This window comes from Watersipora subatra, chromosome 2 (genome assembly GCF_963576615.1).
Source record: "Watersipora subatra chromosome 2, tzWatSuba1.1, whole genome shotgun sequence".
NCBI lineage: Eukaryota > Metazoa > Bryozoa > Gymnolaemata > Cheilostomatida > Watersiporidae > Watersipora > Watersipora subatra.
The window spans coordinates 16,281,258-16,301,884 of record NC_088709.1 but is presented as its reverse complement, the minus strand read 5'-3'; the positions used below and the strand labels follow the sequence as shown (position 1 = coordinate 16,301,884).

At 36.7% G+C, this 20,627-nt stretch overlaps 1 protein-coding gene across 4 annotated transcripts in view; it reads right to left on the bottom strand.

The window, feature by feature from the left end:
* Positions 1-4,696: 4,696 nt before the first annotated feature.
* Positions 4,697-20,627, bottom strand: part of LOC137386945 (zinc transporter foi-like) — a 48,767-nt gene continuing 32,836 nt past the window's right edge. For 3 of the 4 annotated variants that reach the window (XM_068073185.1, XM_068073184.1, XM_068073186.1), the window contains 8 exons: positions 16,629-16,719; positions 16,146-16,175; positions 13,721-13,860; positions 12,841-12,930; positions 10,951-11,179; positions 7,679-7,759; positions 6,410-6,597; positions 4,697-5,474 (listed from right to left, as the gene is read on the bottom strand). In XM_068073185.1, coding sequence (XP_067929286.1) covers positions 5,331-5,474; positions 6,410-6,597; positions 7,679-7,759; positions 10,951-11,179; positions 12,841-12,930; positions 13,721-13,860; positions 16,146-16,175; positions 16,629-16,719 — 993 coding nt within the window. In that variant the 3' untranslated portion in view covers positions 4,697-5,330. The remainder of the gene's footprint in view (positions 5,475-6,409; positions 6,598-7,678; positions 7,760-10,950; positions 11,180-12,840; positions 12,931-13,720; positions 13,861-16,145; positions 16,176-16,628; positions 16,720-20,627) is intronic. The other variant, XM_068073187.1, reaches the window with a different exon arrangement.

Genomic DNA, 20,627 nt, shown 5'->3' with positions numbered 1-20,627 from the left:
GTGTCAAATTGAAGTCTCAAAATAATTATAGCTCGTTCGTCTCTATCAAAGAACGGACATTCACATTTTACATCTCTGAAGAGGTTAATGATTTAACGTTAATTCGGCTTGGTAGGCCCCTCAATCACACCGAGATGATTCGGCGCATCGAAATACCTCCAAGCAAGAGTAAACAACTCTACTTAGTGATTTTACTGCGTTTCCATCGAGGTCTGGAGCTGTGAAAGTCTTTCTCTCTCTTGCAGCCGGTCGTTCTGACAATGACTGGCTTACGCTTTAGGCTTTACCACTTTCTATGCAGCTCTGTTTTCCACCTTCTCTTACCATCTGTTTGTGTCAAACTCTCTCAACTTTCTGTTACGCTTAGCTACATCTTTGTATCTCAGTATGGGCGTGCCCTGATTCCTCTTTTCACTGTAGAGTTGTGAATATAATAGTTGTCTCGGCAGTTGCTCATAACTCATTTTGTGCACATGTCCTAGCCATCTTAGGCCTTTTCTATCAGAATGTCCACCATTAATGGGAAGCCAGCCGGTCTTTGGGTTTTTATGTTTTTGACCTTATTTTTCCAGGTGAGATTCATTATGCTGCCTAGTTGTTTCAATATGACTGTGTGCAGTCTCTTCACTTGCATTTGGTACACTGCCTAGGTCCTAGCCCCATATAATAGGGATGTTGGGATTACAGCTTTGTAAACCTTACACTTAGCTTGGATGATTACACGCTTGTTCCTTTACCAAACGATTCTGAAGCTTTTCATAAGAAGCATTGGCAGGTTCAATTCTGGGACTAAGTTCTTTATCAATTTTGGCATTACTACATGTAGATGCTACACTATCCAGATATCTGAAACCTGTACAGCAAGTGAGCGGCTTGCTTTTTATCAAAAAATCTTTAGGATCTGGTGAGGAAGGCAGAAGCTTTACAGGTTGATACAGACACTCTGTTTTATTGATCTTTATTTTAGGCTGAATTTTGATAATGCTTTTAAAAATCGATCTATAAGCAGCTGCAGTCTCTCGCTGAGTGGGCAACCATGGCACCGTCATCTTTAAACCACATCCCACTGACAAGAAACTTGGTTGTACATGATATAAATTTGAATTGAGAGACTCCAAAGAGATTGGCCTTGTGTTTTGTTTGAATGTAGACTTCTTTGCTGTTGTTTTGAAAAGCAACTTTAGGCCTAGCGCTAAGATAAAGTGAGAAAAGAAAATAGTTAGTGCCATGACACAGCCTTGCTTGACACTATTTTCTACAGCAAACTTATTTGAAGCATGACTTGCTTGAAGTACTTGAGCCTGTTTTCCGCCATGCAAGGATCTTATCAAGTTTATCATCTTGTCAGTGCAGCCTAACTTCTTCAGAACTATCTAGAGACCTTATCTGAAGACCAAATCAAAGGCCTTGGTGTAATCAATGAGAACAGTGTACGAAGTCATGTTTTGTTTTAGATATTTGTCCTGTACTGACGGAGGCTGAGCACCTTACCCATTGTACTACATCCCTTGCAAAATCTACACTGTGTCTCAGGCAAACAATTTGGTGATATAATTTTATTGATTCTATTGAGTAGTACTCGGGCCAAAATATTTTCAGCGATTGACAGAAGAGAGATGCCTCGATAGTTCCTGCAGTCCTTTCGATTTCTTTCTTAAATATAGGTGTGATGTTAGCATCCTTCCAATTCCGTGGCATTTCCTCTTTCTCTCATATGTCTCTAATCAGTTCGAATAGTGTGTTTCGCAGCAGCTCACCACCATATTTCCAGACCTCTGTTGGGATCCCACATCCTCCAGGTGCTCTTTTTTTCGTTTTGGTGACTGCTGTGATAACTTCTGTTTTGTCAGATAATTCATCCAGACAGATCATGATTGGTTTTTGAGAGAGCCAATCTAAGGTACACTGCTCTGTGATTTCTGGGACATTTAGGAGACGGTTGAAATGTTTGACAAAGCAATCCTGAATCTGATTCATATTTTGTAGGACTGTTTCTCCATCAAACGATTTTAGCTGGTCTGTTGCTCTCTTCTGTGGACCAAACAATTCTCTGAGACTATGCTAATTGACAGCACGCTGAAGGTTTCTTTCATTTTCCTTCCGCCAGTGTGACTTTAGTTCTCTGGTGTATTGTAGGAGTTGCTTCTTCACTGTTGAAAGTTTCGCTTTGTTTGCTCTGGTGCAATGTCATTGATACTGACTTCATGCAACATTTCTCTTTTCAAGCAGCTGGTTTATCTTCACCATCATATTATCTGAACTGATTTTGGTGTCTCTCAGATGGTCTGCCCAGCTTTTCATACATGTATGCTGCATTGAAAGCCAAACTATTTAGTCTTCTATCATTCAGTGATCCCTCCTATTACCTTCTCCTCATCTAACTTCATTTCTTTTCTTGTTTTAGCATTTAGCTTATTTGGTAGTTTTGGACAATTCTTCTTTTGTATTTTGACTGTACTGCATCTCTGTGAACATTGGTGTCCAAAGCATCTGTCTGGTCTACTTGTTTTTTTAATTGCATAGTCTAGTAGGTGCCAATGCTTAGACCTTCGGCGCATCAATGTCATCTTATGATGATCCTTGTGTTTGAAAATAGGGTTAGTGATGATGAGATTATTCTCTGAAAAAACAGTAAGAAAAAGTTCACTGTTGGAGTTGCATTCTGGGATGCAACTCCAGACAGTGAGACTTGACTAGACACTAGACTTTGATGTCCGGTAACTCCCTACCAACTCTGGTGATCACATCCAACTCTTGCAATGATCAGCTTATCTGTGCCAGGGATGCTTTTTTTGCACAAAGCTCAACAAATGGTAGAAGCACCCCTTAACATTTTAAAAATTTGTCATAGTGAAACCATAGACACTTATGATAGCCAAGTACACATTCATTTTTAGTTGCAGGCACCGAGTCATGATTCTGTCACTCACTCCGATTGAGTCTTGCTCTATCTTTTTGATTATGTAATTTCTGATGGCAAAGCCAACTTAATCCTATCCTCATTCCTGCTCTTCACTGCTAATCCAATAGAATGTGTAGCCACTGTCCACTAAACTCCCTGAGAGCACTAGACGGGTCTCGCAGAGAAACGTGACAGCAATCTGGTATCTTTGAAGTTCTTCTGCCACCAGTGCAGTTTGCCACTTCAATCGAGTTGAGAAATTTTTATCAAGAAGTGTCCTTACATTCCAATCTGCAATTTTCAAGATAGACTTGTCACTCTTTTGTCTGCTTCCTAGCTAATTTTTCACTGCGTGGTGGAATGGATACACCACAACACGAACCTTTTTAAGCCGGATGACGTTCAAGCCTGGCCTAAAAAAGGTTGGGCTTATAATTGATTTGTGCTATTTCCATAAAACTGCATGCAAAAGGCATTGAGGAACACTAGATTTTGCATTACTCGAGTCCCCCTCTCAGCAGTACAAAGATGTAATTCAGTGAGCAGGAACATGTCCAGAAATACTGGCATCTTTGGTCTGCTGCAGCGGCTAGCCAGAGGATAAGATTATCTATCCCTGCCATCGAGTGTAGTTCCTCTGAGTGTGGTCCCTCTGAGTGCGTCCCTCTGAGTGGGGTCCCTCTGAATGTGGTCCTTCTGAGTGTGGTCTCTTTGAGTGTGGTCCCTCTGAGTGTGGTCTCAGCACGCATTCTGAAAAGTCTATTCAGACTCTTTGTTGGGTATTTTACTTCATTCTAACAGGATGCCCAGATTCACCCTCGCAGCTTAGAGCTGGTGTTGCCAGTTTAGTCGCCAACAATACGACCCATGATGCATGTTGTATCGGTTTTCATGGTTATCCAGTATCACATAGAAGCACCTGACCTTGAAATACTCTGTATAGCTTAGCTAAAGAATGTGTAGGAAACAGTTTTGCAAGTTTTAATATGTAATAATACTTTAATCTTATTCATTCTAAAAAATGTTAGGCTCACCTTCCTTGAGCTACCTTTTGCACTGTATGCTAAACCACTACTGACTGGGGTTTTACAGCTATCTAAATAATGTTCATATAAGGCTACACGGTGAACAAAAGGTTGTCTGTGAGGGTACAGCTGGGCTAGACTCTGTACTTTTTTGAAGATGTTGTACCACAAGCCACTGCTATGTGTAGAAACATAGCAGTGGTAACATATTCTGACAGTTTGCTATATGTCAAACTGTCAGAATTTGAAAACACCTATATAAATCTTCGTCTTGATACAAACAGTACATTCTTTTTTTTTGACATTGCTAGTTATAGAAAAATGTGACCAATGAGCATATTAACTGCGAGAAAGCGAATGTAAATTCTTAAAATAGTTCAATAAAAGAGTTGACATTTTTTAAAAATTTAGTGTTTGCACGGTTGGTGTCCAGCACCATGAGTTTATTCATATCTCTAAACCATTTGTATGTAGACCATGCTTAACTAACCGCAAGAATGCATAATGACAAACACTGGTAAAGACCACCATTTTTAACCTTATTGCAGCACTGTCTAGCACTAGACACGGTTGGTGATATATATTTTATATATATATATATTGTAATATGAAATATGTGTAAAATACATCAAAAAGCATAAATTAGAGCAGTGTTTTACTAACAGCAGCAGGATGTTTTGATCCAACTTAGCTCCCTTTACAGGTTTGTAGATAAACTAAAACATTTTTTTTTTTAAATATGTTTTTCTCTATTTTTTGCAACGGAGCTCTATTTTTTGCACAAAACTATATATGCTACTCACAGGCGTTCGTGTAACTAAGCACCAGAATAATTGTGTTGCACTTGAAATCTGATAATTTTAACAAGTTATGCAAAAATTATTAGTTATAATTTGTACCTAAATCAAGTCTAGGGAAGAATTTTTTAACTATTTTATGCTGAGTATTACTAAAACTTTACCGGTTATCACAAACGTTGCGAGCAGACGTCACTAACTGCAGCAACAGATACATTTTATTAAATTGGCCGCGTATTTACTGAATGTTAACTTGGACATAGCCACTTCACTCAGTTTTTGTTGAGAAAGGTTTAATAATGGAACTGTTAATATTATAAGATATGATAGAATAATATCTGCACACTAAAAAATAATTCATAATACATAAATGACTATGAGAGAGGATGGACAAACATGTAAGTTTGCACAGGTGTTAATATAATACCAATAACTTGTATTAATGTTAAACAGCTTTCACACAGTTGAACTTCTACCATATTTGCTGTATTATTTACTAAAAGTAGTGGGCACCTCTTTAGAACTAAGAAGATTCATGATAAAATTCGGATGCAGATCGGTTACTGGAGTGGAGGCAGTGAGTGATTGTAGGTGCTAGCAGGTGGTTCATTTTGGAACGAAAATATTCTCTATGTCTGTCTCAAAAGTTGCTATAAGCAGCATAAACACAAATCCGCACATCAGTCCAAAATTCTGTAGGAGGAGTTGCTTCCACGGTCTTTTATTATCAATTTTTGTTATTTCTGGAAGCTACAACAGAATATACACTAATATAAATCAGGGAATAAATAAATGATCTGTTCAAAGGAACACCTTTACCTCGAATTATGATCACTTCTACAAACAAAGTTTTCAGCACATCAAGTAAAATTTGAACCAACATTTATCTCAATATACAAACTGATTTACAACATACGACGTCCCAAATTGCTCGCAACACTACAGTTTGGTAATTGATAAAAAGAATATATGGCAAATATTAAAGATAAAATATAAGAATAATTAAAAATACATAAATTAAGTTAAAGATGAACTTACCCAATTTTTTTTTAGTATCTTAGTAGATTTTATCAGAAAGTATTGGTATTTTTCTATTATTTGCGATTTTTTTATGTTTGATGGGATCTGACAGCCAGGATGTTTATAGAATAAAATCGATAAAAGTTGATCGCGATTAAAACGATCAGAAGTTGATATCGGCTATTCATTGCAGTTGCAGCGTTACAAGTTTGAATTCTGTCGGTCTCTTTGCAACTATCGACATCATAATAGCACTTTCACTTGATCTGAGCTTTTTAGTAGAGATGAAGTTTTGCAATTTTACCCTTAAAACATTCTGGTAGTCAGACTACTTCAAACATAAAAAACAGTCGCAAATGATAGAAAATACCGATACTTTCTAATAAAATTTTGTGCAGGTTCATCGTAAAGCAGACACTGTTTTTTTATTACTTGCGATTATCTTGGTGTTTGATGAGAACCGACCACCAGAATGTTTTGAGATAAAAATCGACTAAAGTTGATCGCCATTAAAATGATCATTACAATAAAAAAAATCTATTACATTTTTGTGCAAGGTAACCTTTAAGCAGACATTAAATTGGAATGCTACAATATCTGAGGGTAGTTGAGAAATGAGTAAAAAGGTAGAGCAGAATTGTCAACAAATCAATAATCACCCTCACCATATCTACGAGACCGACATACAAAAAGATGCCTCCTGCAAATGCGAATAACCACTGGGTTGCTGACGTCACATTTCCTATAAGTACGCCTATGATAACTCCGAGACATTGAAGAGAAGCGCTCATCAAATTACACATGTACGCCTGCTTCATAGACATGCCAGTCTTGAGCAGCATGGCAAAATCTCCTGTAAAACAGATAAAACAACCTTGTAAGGTAATCAGCAGTGTATGGAGCAGTATCTCGTGTAACATACTATCACACCCTGTAGCATGATATGCTCTTGCCATTAACCCCCTGCCATGATTTCTGGCCAATAAAAGCAAGAGGTCAGATAAAAAACATGTGAAATCATGGCAGACGCTATAAGGAAATAGAAGAGAAAACAACCATTGGCAAATTCAATCTGCATGTAAGTTATGGCGGCATGACATAAATTCACTATTTTAATTGGCGATGATAATGATAAGCATTACATAACCTCAGCTTTACATAAGCTTGAACAGTTTATATAAAAATATGATCAAGTATATATATTATACGTATATATATACTTGATATATTATATATCAAGTATATATATATACTTAATATATTATATATATCAGTGTACAATACATTATATATAATATATATTATATATATATTGTATATATATAATGTATTGTACACTGATAGCCACCTTAACCGGCCATGAGCCCATGACATGAGAATTTAGCTACAAAGAGTGCATTATGTTGCAACAGTACAAGACCCAACTCAAAAACCTGCCTTAAAATATCAGAACAAAGATAACTGAGTCGGCTTAGAAGCTTGATGACCAATATTGATAACTTCAATAACAAGCTAGCGAACAGTTTGAGATGGTAACCTTTACTATAATAAAAGCCGTGTTTGTCCGACAACAGAGGCCACACTCAGGGCATTAAAAAAAACAATGTGTTGTACTGGAATCAAACTCAGATATTTGGCTTCGCAGCCAGGCGCACTACTAACTGTGCCGCTTGACCACCCTACTGCATTGCGAACTAACTGTGCGTATATCTATTACACCTGACGATAGCTCAGTGTACAGGACTGCCAGGGTACTAGAATAGTAAAAAAGTGGTTATTTTGTACAGACTAAAACATCTGCCTTCAAACATCTAAAATGTCTTTCATGTCAACCTAGTGTTTTGGTAATTAAAATATTCTTTAAAGTTGGAGTTGTCTACACTACATTGACAATGCAAGTACTAGCTAGTAGAGGATTAAGAGCGGATACTAACCGAGCTCATGTGGAAGTTCATGACAGAGCACAGCTAGAGATGTACTCATTCCTCCTGAAAAACTTGATGCAAACGCAGCACCTAGAATCAAGGAATAAATTACACATTGCAATGAGCTATTCACAAAAGGTAAGCACACTTGGGCAAAGAGCAAGAACTGACACAGATACAAGCCACTCAGACAACTATTTGGTAGCTAAAATGTACTACTGGATACGAGCTCTGGCTTGCAAGAAGTTAAGAGAGCAACATAGAGCTCGTGAGTATAAGAGAACGTATAGTCACACGCGGAGCGCAGATGCTCAGAAAGGCTAACCAGGTCAATGCTGCTGTGACTAAATGTTTTAACATGATTTACACTAATAGGTAAATAAATACTTATCTTCCAGAGACACGGTCGAAAGTTTAGCATTGATGACTATTTTTAGTTGTGAAAAGAACATGATTTTAATACTAGGTTTATCGATATTACTAACTTTTAAAACCAAAACAATGCGCTTCGCGATATTAAAACTAGCCAATGAGATGATGAGCAAGTATCAATATGCTTTGAGCTATTGACAATGCCATCAAATGCGTTGGAGCCAAACTTTAGCCTGAATAGTCACAGCTTAAGGCTGGTTCACACTATATCGCCGTATCTCAGTATTGGTGCCACAATACTTCGGCGATCATCGATGATAATGATGTTCACACTATCATAAAAAACTATCTGCGGTTGCATCAAGAATTACTTCGTGACGTAGTGTTCTCATTTCTCTTTTTAAATTTTTGCTCAGGAACCTTATTGTTTTTGTGTGCTGGAATCAAAAACTAATCCCACAGCGACTATCATGAACGGATATGAATAAATCACGCTATCAGCGACCGTGAATTACCATCGCCGAAATGTTTCACATTTGAAAGGCGGTCGTCGATGAAGTATCGGAAAAGTTTGACAGCTGCAAACTTTCCTGACGTGTTCGCGATGCTTCATCGGTGCCATCGATTCACGGTTCCCATAATCGACGATAAGTGCTGAAAGAAAAATTCTGACTAACGGCGATTTAATGTGAACCAGCCTTTAGGACAAACTGAAAGGTGTGATGTGCAGCAGAAAGTACTATATGAACTAGCAGGCACGATGCCAGGTGGTACACAAGCCAACAAATGCCAATGGCAAAATTTCACTATGCAGCTGCTTGGCTATGACAACATACTAAAACTGTTTGCTGAAGCGTACAGAGTAGACAACAATGATAACAAACTCTCAGTATATCAAAGGCAGCAATTATATTCTAGAGGGTTTTGCACAGCATTACGACAGTGACCCCATCGGCACAATCAATGCCCACTGCGAACACTAGCTAATCAAACAGAGTTATAACTAGTGCGTTCTACTTATGATCAGCATGTTCATAGCGGGGAGCATTGCAATCAGTATCCTCCCATTACATTATGATTGAGAGCTCATTTACTTGGAAAAACAAAATATTGATATTGCCTTTGGCAAGACATTGTTTGACTAAGCTAATGCTGGCACGCACTGGTTTGGTGACACTGCAACTGCTAACATGCCAAGGCAACGTGAAGCATGTCATATTCTGGAAACCGCTTGACACTATCATTCTGACATCATAACAAAATCTATTATCTTCATCGATTCCATAAACATTGAGCTGACAACCACACAGGTGGCAGATCTTTATATTATTGTCACTACCTCCCTCTATGCTGTCACATCTCGAATTACGATCAATTTTTTATCTGAATTTTCCAACATGATGTAAGACTAAGTAAAAATTGACCTCGACAAAGCAATTTTAACACATGACATTCAAAGTTTGTAAATTGATACGTAAGCACATTTGTCTTCATATACTCTAGTTTTTCATTGCTAGAACAATAATTAACAGTGTTTCATATACACATTTTTTAGTTCTAACATAATGGATCCCAAAATGGCTAGCCTGAGAGTAGAGTAGTGATAAAAGGAAAAAAGAATGCTGATCTATTGTTGTATGGCCTAATTTGAAAAACATTTCTATTTGTGAAATGAAATTATTGCCAATAAAGTACTATATATATATATATATCTATATAATTACAAAGACAACTAACAGAAAAAACATAAGTAAATACCGTCAGATAGATTTTTTTCAAATATACAAAGCCGTGTTGTAGTTATTGTGAAGAAGTAAAATAAAAAACAACAATGAGTGTAGACGGGTAGGCTGGTCATGAAAATTGAATATCAAGTAAAAAAATTAAACACGGAATTAAAAATATATACCGTACTTTTCGGACTATAAGCCGCATCCCTATATAAGCCGTATCTGCTTTATTTTCTAAAAACAATAATAAAACAATACATAGGCCGCACCTTTGTATAGGCCGCAGAACTCAGGATGGGGCTTTTAACACGGCAGCAACTTTGCTGTTTAAAACGGAACAGTGTCTAACAGCACTGTTTCGTATTAACCGACGCTTTTTAACCTAGTGCCTAACGGAACAGTATCATTAGGCATTGTTTCGCATTTTCTTTTATCGCTAGAGGCGCACTAACCGTAAATTATGGTTAATGCGCCCTAGCGGTCAAAGAAAAAACCACAGAATAGCCGCACCCTTATATAAGCCGCATAGCTCAAATCATCAGAAAAAAGTAGCGGCTAATAGTCCGAAAAGTACGGTAATTTAAGTTCGTCTATAAAGTTCTTATACTTTAAATTAGACAAGCTATGCATTTTACCTACTCATCTCTTATCTCCTGTACTTCCAGGGCTACACCTCCACGACTTTAAAGTGACAACACAAATCTCTTTATACTGATGACTACTGTATTAATTCAGTTTTTTTTGTATGTAATTTAGTTTTTTACATTTTGTTTAAATAATTTATTTTATTTTAAAATTCCTTTTAATGTTACATGTACCTGCCTAAATTATTATCATCAATTTTTTGCTGTAGAATGAACTAAATTAAATAACATGCACTTTCAGGTCTGACTGCATAATCCATTAGTCAAGAACATACAATAATACATTTTTTTCTGTCGCAGATATTTGCAATACCTGTCAACTTTTAAACTTTTTTCTTTTTCTTGATTTTCTCATTTAGCCCCTTCTCTTCCACATAGGAGCCTGCGATGCTTCAAAAACCGAACATGGCACGATGGAAATTATTTTAGGTGTGGACTTAAATTTTCCGTCGCATGTTTTAGAAACATTCGCATGCTAAGGACATCTCGAAAGTCAAAACCTGACATTGGTACCATATGACTTCTCAGTTCTCACCAATCGCTAAGCCATCTGTGAAGTTGTGCAGTCCATCTCCCATAACAACCATGTAGGCTACAGAGGACCATGAGTTTGGTACGGAGTGGCTATGGCCATGCCCTTCTTCCGTAGATCCGCTATCAACTGACTTGCTCGGGCTGACTGTTGAGACTTCTGCGAGAAGTTTGTTAGCGGAGCTGGGGGAACCACACTGTATGAGGGGCACAGTTGCTTCTCCAGCTGTCATCTACAATCGCACGACACGTATTTACACTGACAAGCCAATCCTTAGCTAACCTTTAAATGGCTGGAATTACATTGCTAGTTGGGCTACAAAATGGACTCTCTCTATCACGCAAATTAATTATTTCCAATGACAAAGCTGAATACCTTGTATAAACATCATGTAATCTTTTGTGTATATTTTCACGAATAACTTTTTTACTAACAAAATGAACCTGACAAATAAATTTGGGTGCTGGTCTCTTTGGCCTAACAGTAGACGCTTCTATAATATATATATAAATATATATAAATACATATATATATATATACATAAGTAAAAGCGTAAGATCCGAGCAGAGTGCTCAATGATAAAATCAGAGCAAATTAATATTGCTAAAGATTGTTCTTACCAAGCATGAAACTAATAGTAATAAAGTGTTTTATCTAAAATTATAGTCTGTTTTATTGTTTTATTGATTTATATATATATATATATATATATAATTTAGCCTTCTTTTACGTAAACTCCACTTTAGGTAAAGAACATGTGTAAAGTTTTTGCTTCATGCCAATCCGTTCCAAGTTCCACAAATCAATTTGAATAATGAGATTCTCTAGTTAGCGTTAAAAGTTTTCCCGTACTTGTGAGAACAAACATCTTGTAGGTGTATCTCTATTACATATAATAGTACTCTGAGAGTTCAGTGTGCTGTGAGAGATCATTATGTGTGTGGATAAAGTGCAGAGAATAACTATGTGCACAGTTATTCAGAAATACTTGAAGAGAGTCGACTGGTGCAGGTGCTAGTATCTTTGTACCAAGCTGAGTGTCACGAGCTGGAGTCTCATAGAAAGCAATATTTTATCCTAACCTTGACCTCTAACCCCTAACCCTGTCATGGGATGGACGGACGAACAGAAATGACGCTTATTATAATAGTGAAGATATATTTTTGTTTTACTTTATTTTAGATGAATACAATATCTTTCCTTTCTTCTTTTGCGACATAAAAAATCAACTTAAATTGAAGGTGTGTGCTCCCCTTAACATAAAAGTACTGTAATCATTGATCCTAAACCAAGTGACCGTGGTAAAAAAAGGAAAAGTTGTCAATACAAACCAATAATACCTCAGTAACTGTACAGTCATTAAAATAAAAAGTTGGGTGTAATTTTTTCCTTTTTGAAGGGCCAAAGGGAAAATCTGGAGTGGGAAAATCTTGGAGTGGTTTGGGCAATTTACATGTATTTTTAGATTTGTATAATGTAAAATCCCTTTAACGTAAACATTTTCAGAACGGATTATTTATATTGTAAAAGCGCCTACTGTACTTCCCTTACTAAAGCGAGTTGCAAAATTATGAAACAGTTCTGCACAACAGTGATTCTAACGAGCGCCCTGTCTTGTCGCAATGTGAAAGCATTGCTACAGCGAATTCGGACACATCATGAAATGTTTTAGCGTCCCACATTTTAATTCGCTGATAGTTGCACATCATTGACTGTCATCACATAGCGCAGCAAAGATTGCATTTGACAGAAAGTGAGGCTATTCTAAAAATTGATGTGAACATAAAATAGATCAAAATTGTGTTAGTGTCCACACCATTAGTATGTTATGATCACATGTGCGCATTTAGCAATCACATTCTTTATTCCTTTACACAACAGCTAACTCCTTACCTGCTTAGAGTTTGTCACTGGCTTTTCAATAACCTGGTTTAACATTGGCATGCTGAGATGCTTGGGAGAAGCGGTGTTCTCTGGGATACACTAAAACATGATGGATGAATAAGCATTGACAATGAACCCTTGTGGAAATATCTGAAGATTTAAAGGCACACAGCGTGTGAAACTATCAACTTTTTACTTTTATATATTTGTCATCATCTGTCTGTTACCATAACGGATTCTTACCCGAAATTATTTACAGCTTTCAATAAAAATTATACAAAAATTAGAATATAATATAATAATACGCAGAAATGATTAAACATTTGAAGGTTCAAATTTAGAAAGGGAGACACATTTAAAAAATAAAACTTCAAAATTAAGACTTGGAAGATTTGCAAAAGTTGTCAAGAACTACAATTTGACCAAGGCCTTAAAAAGCTTAATTGCCGCACACATAACTGCGCAACAGCTTAATGAAAGTCATATAGTAATGTATCATTGTGTTTCTATGCTTCGAATGAATTCGGAGTTGCCCGCTTCTGATAAATTCGCACCCCACCGTTTCAATGATTCGGAGTTGCACGAAGTATTTAGATCGTTCCAAGATTCGCAATGTATTTCTCAGAACACGACTTGTTAAAGTAAACTCGCTTTCTCACAGCGACTTCCTTCGCACAAACTTACCGAAGCAAAATGGTGTCGAATGAGTTCGGATTTTACAGTTTCTATGCTGTGGAGTGGAAGCAACTCTGAACCAATTCGAAACATAAAAATGTAGTATATATTAGCATCACTGTGCGAATGAATTGATAAAATGACTTCTCAAAAGTGTTTGAGTTATGAATGCGGAGTTGTTAGTCACAGCCCTTCATACAAAACCCAGACTTACTGGAAAGTGGCAACTCTTGGTTCGTGGTGGAACTTCGCTATGGTGGCCTGCCACATTTACCAGATCTGTCGAGTTTCTGCAAGGGGTGCGTGTAGAAACATGCAGATTTTGGTGAGCTTCATTTGCCATTTCTCGAATTTCTGCAACACGAGAATAGATATTGCAACGGGAAAAGGAAAAAACCCTGGCTTAACCTTGTAGTAGAATTTCCCAACTTGGGATGGCTGGTTCAATGCTATCAGATGCTTTTTCAAAATGCAGGTAGTGATTCAAATAAAACACAGCTGTATTTAGAATTTAATGCGCACAGCTTTAAATTGGTTAGTATTGCAAGAAATAACTGTTGACTTTTGTATGCAATTATGGTGTATAAAAAGTCAGAAACTAAATGTGTTTGAATTTTTTATAATTATTTTTGCCAGTTTAGATCATTTCTATTCCACATGGTATTACCTTAAAACACATGTTAGAGCTGCTGCAATTGCATGAATTATAAAATAAACAAGCAAAGTATTACATTTGAAGAATTTTTTTTACGAAGAAAGAAAAAGTGATAATCTATGACACAGTATGGACAACCAACAATGACTGACTTACAGCGTTAAACTTGTACCCAATATCAAACCGAAATTCTATGCTTAATGTTAGCAGATGCTTCACATATGTGGAAATAGTTGGACAACTCCAATACTTTTATTACTCAGTTAAAATTTCGTTTTTTGCAAGAGTGTTTTGCTAAGCTCTAAAATGATCCCAGTAACTTCAGAATGCCAAAGTTCATTCTTTTGGTTGACAGATGATTAGGTGATGATTGACCGACAGACAACTAAGAAACTGTTTGAAGAAAGACATTGGCATCAACAGCCAGTCTTCTTCAGTCCCAGTCGTAAAGTTGAAAGAAAATGAGGTGTTAAAAGATGATTAGGACATACTCAACAGCTAGGCTGCCCTAGAGTGAGTCGCAGTTACTGTACAAAAACGATTCATACGATGTACAACTGAACATTTTTGGACATGGATAGGTAGGATGCAAGGAGGGTACTACAGAATGAAAAGTTGAATGAATGGAAAAAATTTCTGTCGACATCATTTTAGTTAATAAAAATCCTTACTAATGATTCACTTTGAAAGTGTAAACTAATACAGCTGGTCTTATATCAAATACATTCTGTAAATGTAACCTCATCCCGCAGGCATCTTGCAGGCATCTTGTTTCACAGATACATCATAGCTATGAAACTGTTTTTGTAAGTCATTTGGCACAGCTTAAAATATTACGTCAGCTATTACGCTAAAAGCAAGAAAATGCAAACTTACCTGATTTTCTGGATGACGTTGACACATTAATAGACAATAATTTACTAATGAATGGTTTTACTCCTAAAGTGCTAAAACTGAACATATTGCACAAACTATAAGTAAAAAAACAAGCATATCTTTTCCCTTTTGCTCAGTTTAACGCTTTCTAAATTTACCTCTGTTTTCAGTTAACACAGACCCTATGTCAACCTGACTATGAAGATAAAGATATTCCTTTATAACAGCGGTTCTTAACCAGGGTTCAATTGAACCATAGGGATTCAGGGAGTCAGTCTCAGGGGTTTGATGAGGTCTCTCAAAGGCAACAGCTGAAGTAACACTGATTTGCAAGGTCATGTCTTGACGAAAAGATATGTAATTTGTTACAAGTTCATGAAGTATATTGATTTTGCTCTTTGAACACAGTGACATTGATGCACAGTTCATTTTATGCGCCAGTAAAAGATAAACCCATGTATTTAATGTGATAAAAATCTTGTCTTGCCGTGAACAAAAAGTCATATTTCAATTTTCAATAAAGAAGGGTCAGTGAAAGCGCATAGGAAACTAAGGTGTTTAGTATGTCCAACAAGGTTATGAGGAAACTAAGGTGTTTAGTATGTCCAACAAGGTTATGAGGAAACTAAGGTGTTTAGTATGTCCAACAAGGTTATGAACCGCTGCTTTAAAATAATTCTTATTAAAAACAAACCTAGAGGATTCTAAAACAGCAAAATATGAAACTTCAAAGGAAGCTTTTACAACAGTAAATGTTCAGAGCTATTACAGACCTGCATTAGTCCGGGCTGCAAGTTCGAGATTGGCAAGCATGCTAAACCACATGACTATTAACATACTAGAGTTGGACTGTGAAAATACCAATTTATAAGTATCAGCAAACAGTGTAACTCAACATATGCAATGAGAGCTAGGACCACCGTTAAAAAAGATTGTAACCTTTGCGGGAACAACTAGCTTTCTTCATACAGCAAAGTCAACAAGGTGGATAAATTCTTTGACACTAGCGCATGCGTAGAGAGAACCTTCAAAACCAGGTACATGCAGAAACCAAGCGGTTAGTAGAAGGATTAGCGTTAGTACCATTTGACCAATGTCAGTAGCCTACCGTTCAAACTTTTACTCCTAGCAGAAATCTCTGTGATAAGACAAGTTATGCATTGTGTAAAGAGACAAATCCACAAGTAACACAGCACCACACTAAAAAATGCATGCTGCATTATACAACACATTGAGGCGGACAAACAACAGCGAGTTGTTCTATAACACAAGCCCATTTAATATTAAGCTAAATGGAAGATAACCCCACACTGTTACATAACCACAACTAGTGTGCACTGGGACAACAAATTGAAGCATTACACCATCAGATTGAGAAGACAAATCCAGAATATGTAACATAAAAAGCAATGGCACCCACATACAACAAACTTTCTCACCTAGGGCGAGTAGAAATCAGATGTACCCACATGTAGGACACACGAAAATAAGACGATGTGCTTAAAACAGTGGGCAAAAATAATAAAGGCTCTTTCAATGTTTGCTGAGTGTCGATATAGGAGTATAGGACTACGACATAGGAGTTACATACCATGGCTTGTGTGGCCAGTCAAATATGGTACAGCTGCACAGGAGCCACACGAAGCAATCGACTTTATATCATCCTCACTCTCAATAGTTTCCTAAAAACATTTGAAAGCATATCGCTACTATATACCCCCATTGAGTATACAAGGGTTTTGCATGCGTTACAGTACATGATCTAAGAAACTGCTGGACTTGTCAGACAGCGAGATAATGTATGGCAGCAGTGAGCGTTGCACAGCGAGCAGTTAGCTCTGATTATCTAAGTTATTAAATACAGATTATGCTATAAGAAACTTTCCTATTTCCACCTCTTCTTAATTTAAAATCACTTGTACCTAACTTAATCAAGGAGCTGACATGAGTGACATGTTACATAACACCACATACATGTGTGTGAGTGTCATATTCTGCATATCATTTTCTCTAAAGACTGGATCACACTATATCACTGTATTTCGGCGTTGATGCCACAGTACTTCGGTGATTGTAGATGATAACCATGTTCACACTATCACAAACCAATTCGCGTTTGCATCAGGAAATACTCTGCGAAATTTATTGTTTTTAAATTTTCTCAAAGAAACCTCGTTGTTTTCGCATGCAGGAATCAAAAACTAGTCTTGCAGCGACTGTCATAAACAGATAAGAATAGATCACGCTATCCACGACTATCGCCGAAATAGTTCACATTTGAAAAGCGGTCGCCGATGCTCGGTGAAGCATCGGGAAAGTTTGGCAGCTTCAAACTTTCCTGACGTGTCAGCGATGCTTTGTCGATGACATCAATTTATGGTTCACATAAGCGACGACCAATGCCGAAATGACAATGCCGAGAAACGGCGATATAGTGTGAACCAGCCTTAAGACTTGCGATGTTTAAAAAATTTGCACAAAATTTTTAGTGATTTTTATCGGTATTTTTCCATCAATAGTGATTATTTTTGATGTTTGAGGTGATCTGATTGCCAGGATGTTTCAAGATTAAAATCGATAAAACCTGATCACCATCGAAACGCTCAGATCAGGCAGAAGTACGATTATGACGTCTATAGGTAGTTGCAAAGAGACCGACAGAATAGTGATGCGTAACACTTCAACTTGAAAACAACAGCCGATATCAGCTATCGCAACGATTACCATTAGTGATGTCATTTTGCATGTATTTTTCTTCTGAGCGTTTTAATCACGATCAAGTTTTATCGATTTTAATTTTGAAACATCCTGGCAATCATATCACCTCGAACATAAAAAACAATCACAAATGATAGAAAAACGCGAATACTTTTTGAAAAAATCTACAAATTTTTTTGTGTTAGTTCATTTTTAACACGTAAGAAAAACATGAAGTTCATAGCAATAGAACTAAATATAGATGTCTAAATATTACACACAGCACTTGCTCGCGTTACCACACAAGTGCAAACACTCATGTTTTCGTTGCGGAGATGCAGACTTGGAGTTGTGCACACATTGTATTATCATGCAATAAGCGTTTCAATGGACAACCGTGGATTTTTCAAAAAGATCAGGATTTCCACACCAGAGGTCAGAGCGGCGCATTGGGAGCTACTCAAATCGCAATAAGAGCGACTAAAGTGTAAAAATGTTTAAAATGGAATAGCTTGCAATGCATTTTCTTGCGCATCATTCGCAAGTGCTGTGTCCATCTCTCACAAGCATGAAACATTCGATAAAAATTTGCGAGTAAGAAAACTCGTTTGATTTGCGTATTTTTGTCATTTTCATCTTGCTGATGACACAAACTTGGGAATGAACAGCGTCATGGAAACATAGTGATACAAACTCCCTAGAAGCTAGAGATTATCATATTGCTATGGTTATGTATCCTATCGCTACGGCTATCCTAAACAAGTATACATAGGAGTGTGTGTACTGACGACTGAATTTGAAAATTTACTAGCAGATTAGAGACATGGAGAAAGTTTGTTACAATGCAGCAAACAGATTCGTGGTAAGCAATTATCAATGAAATAAGATGCACACATTGTAGATTTGAACAAGTTAATGTGAAATATACCAATCTTAAAATGTGAAAGTAAATTACTAATTAGTTATGAGCAATAAATCATGGCCCATTCCTGTATGTTAAAAACATGTTTCACTATTCTCTTAGATGAGAAAGATGAAAAGATTGTGGCATGTTTTAGTTATTACAATTCACTCGCAAAATATTACTAATATTTTTATTTTCTGTGCATGAATGATATTTACATTTGTATCAGTGTAAGTCCTAATTTTATTAGAATTTTCTATTTGTGCTAGTGTGAAACACCAGTCTGATAATATACACATATACATCTATTAACTACTTATACTAGTGTAAGAACTCAGTCTAATAATATACACATATACATCTATGAACTATTTGTACTAGTGTAAGAACTCAATCTAATGATATACACAGATACATCTATGAACTACTTGTACTACTGTAAAGGTACGGCCACACGTAACGATTTTTTTGTTGGTTCTGACCGAAACCACGAAATGAACGAAAAACACAGAATTATTCGGTCGAAATTCACATAGTTGTCCGAGCTGTGCATGCACACCGAAATCGTGGACGAAATACTTTTAATTGGCTAAACAAATTATTAGCGAGCACGATTCTAGCAACCTTTGCAATTTATATAGTCCGAGGCACATAACGCGACACGCAAGAAAAGTACTAGTGCAATTCGCCATAGTAAATATGATGCAATTGACTTGATTGCGCTAAATATGGCAACTCTTTCTACAGCGGAAATTTTGCCGGTACATAAAAATTGCTTTAATTAAAAAAGAAACGATTCGTAGCCATAGTGTCCGAACGATAAAAATCAACAATAGCGCTATCTAAGCAGTTGCATCGTATGGACTATGTTGAATTGCACTAGTATTTTTCTTGCGTGTTGGGTTATGTTCCTCGGACTGTATAAATTGCTAACATTGCTAGAATCGAGCTTGCTAATAATTTGTTTAGCCGATTGAAAGCATTTCATCCATGATTTCGGTGTGCATCCACAGCTCTGACAATTCTGTGAATTTCGGCCAAATAATTCTGTGTTTTTCGTTCATTTCGGTCAGAACCAACGAACAAATCGTTACGTGTGGCCGTACCTTATGACCTCAGGCTGATAATATACACACAGATCTATAAACTATTTGTACTAGTGTAAGAACTCAGTCTAATAATATACACATATAAATCTACGAACTATTACTATTAGTATATAACTTTAGTCTAAGAATACACACAGATACATCTATGAACTATTCGTACTAGTGTAAGATTTCAGTCTAATAATATACACAAATACGTCTCTTCATCATGTGCCAAAAAAATGAGCCAACAGCTAAAGAGACTAGACTAACTGATAACAACGGTAATTACGAGCTTATGAGGAAGTCTGATGATCGTTAAGATAGCTCTAACAATGGAACAATTGCCAATCAAATGCAAGCAAGTCGTGCGCAAGAGTTCAGGGAACTAGAAAAAATGCTGAAGATGAATACACAAAATATGATAAAAGGTTGTTAGAGAATGTTACAGAACTGATCAGGCGATACGATACATTCATCTACTGAACATGAGCCTAAATTGGGAGCCGACAGGCATGAAGTTGATCTTTTTTACTGTAAATGATAATACCCAATTTGACGGCAAGTAGAATGTAAACGATGAATCGACAAAAATAATGTTTATTTCTCATTTGGCTGTAAACCAAAAATAGGAAAACTACTGCTAGTGTGGTATAAGCGTATAGCTTTATTAATTAGCAATGAATATTGATGTAGTTTTGCTGTTGAATGAATCGGAAACGCAGCATTCGGCTACAGATTGTGAATGGCTGCCGCCAGCGCGTCACTGAATCATTTATCAGGGTGCTTTCAGGTGCTTTAATCGGGTGCTTGAGAATGTCCTTCTCACTTGCATTTGCCAATTGCCAGTCATTGCATCAGATTAAATTGACAATTATAGTTATTATTTCGAAGCAGTTTT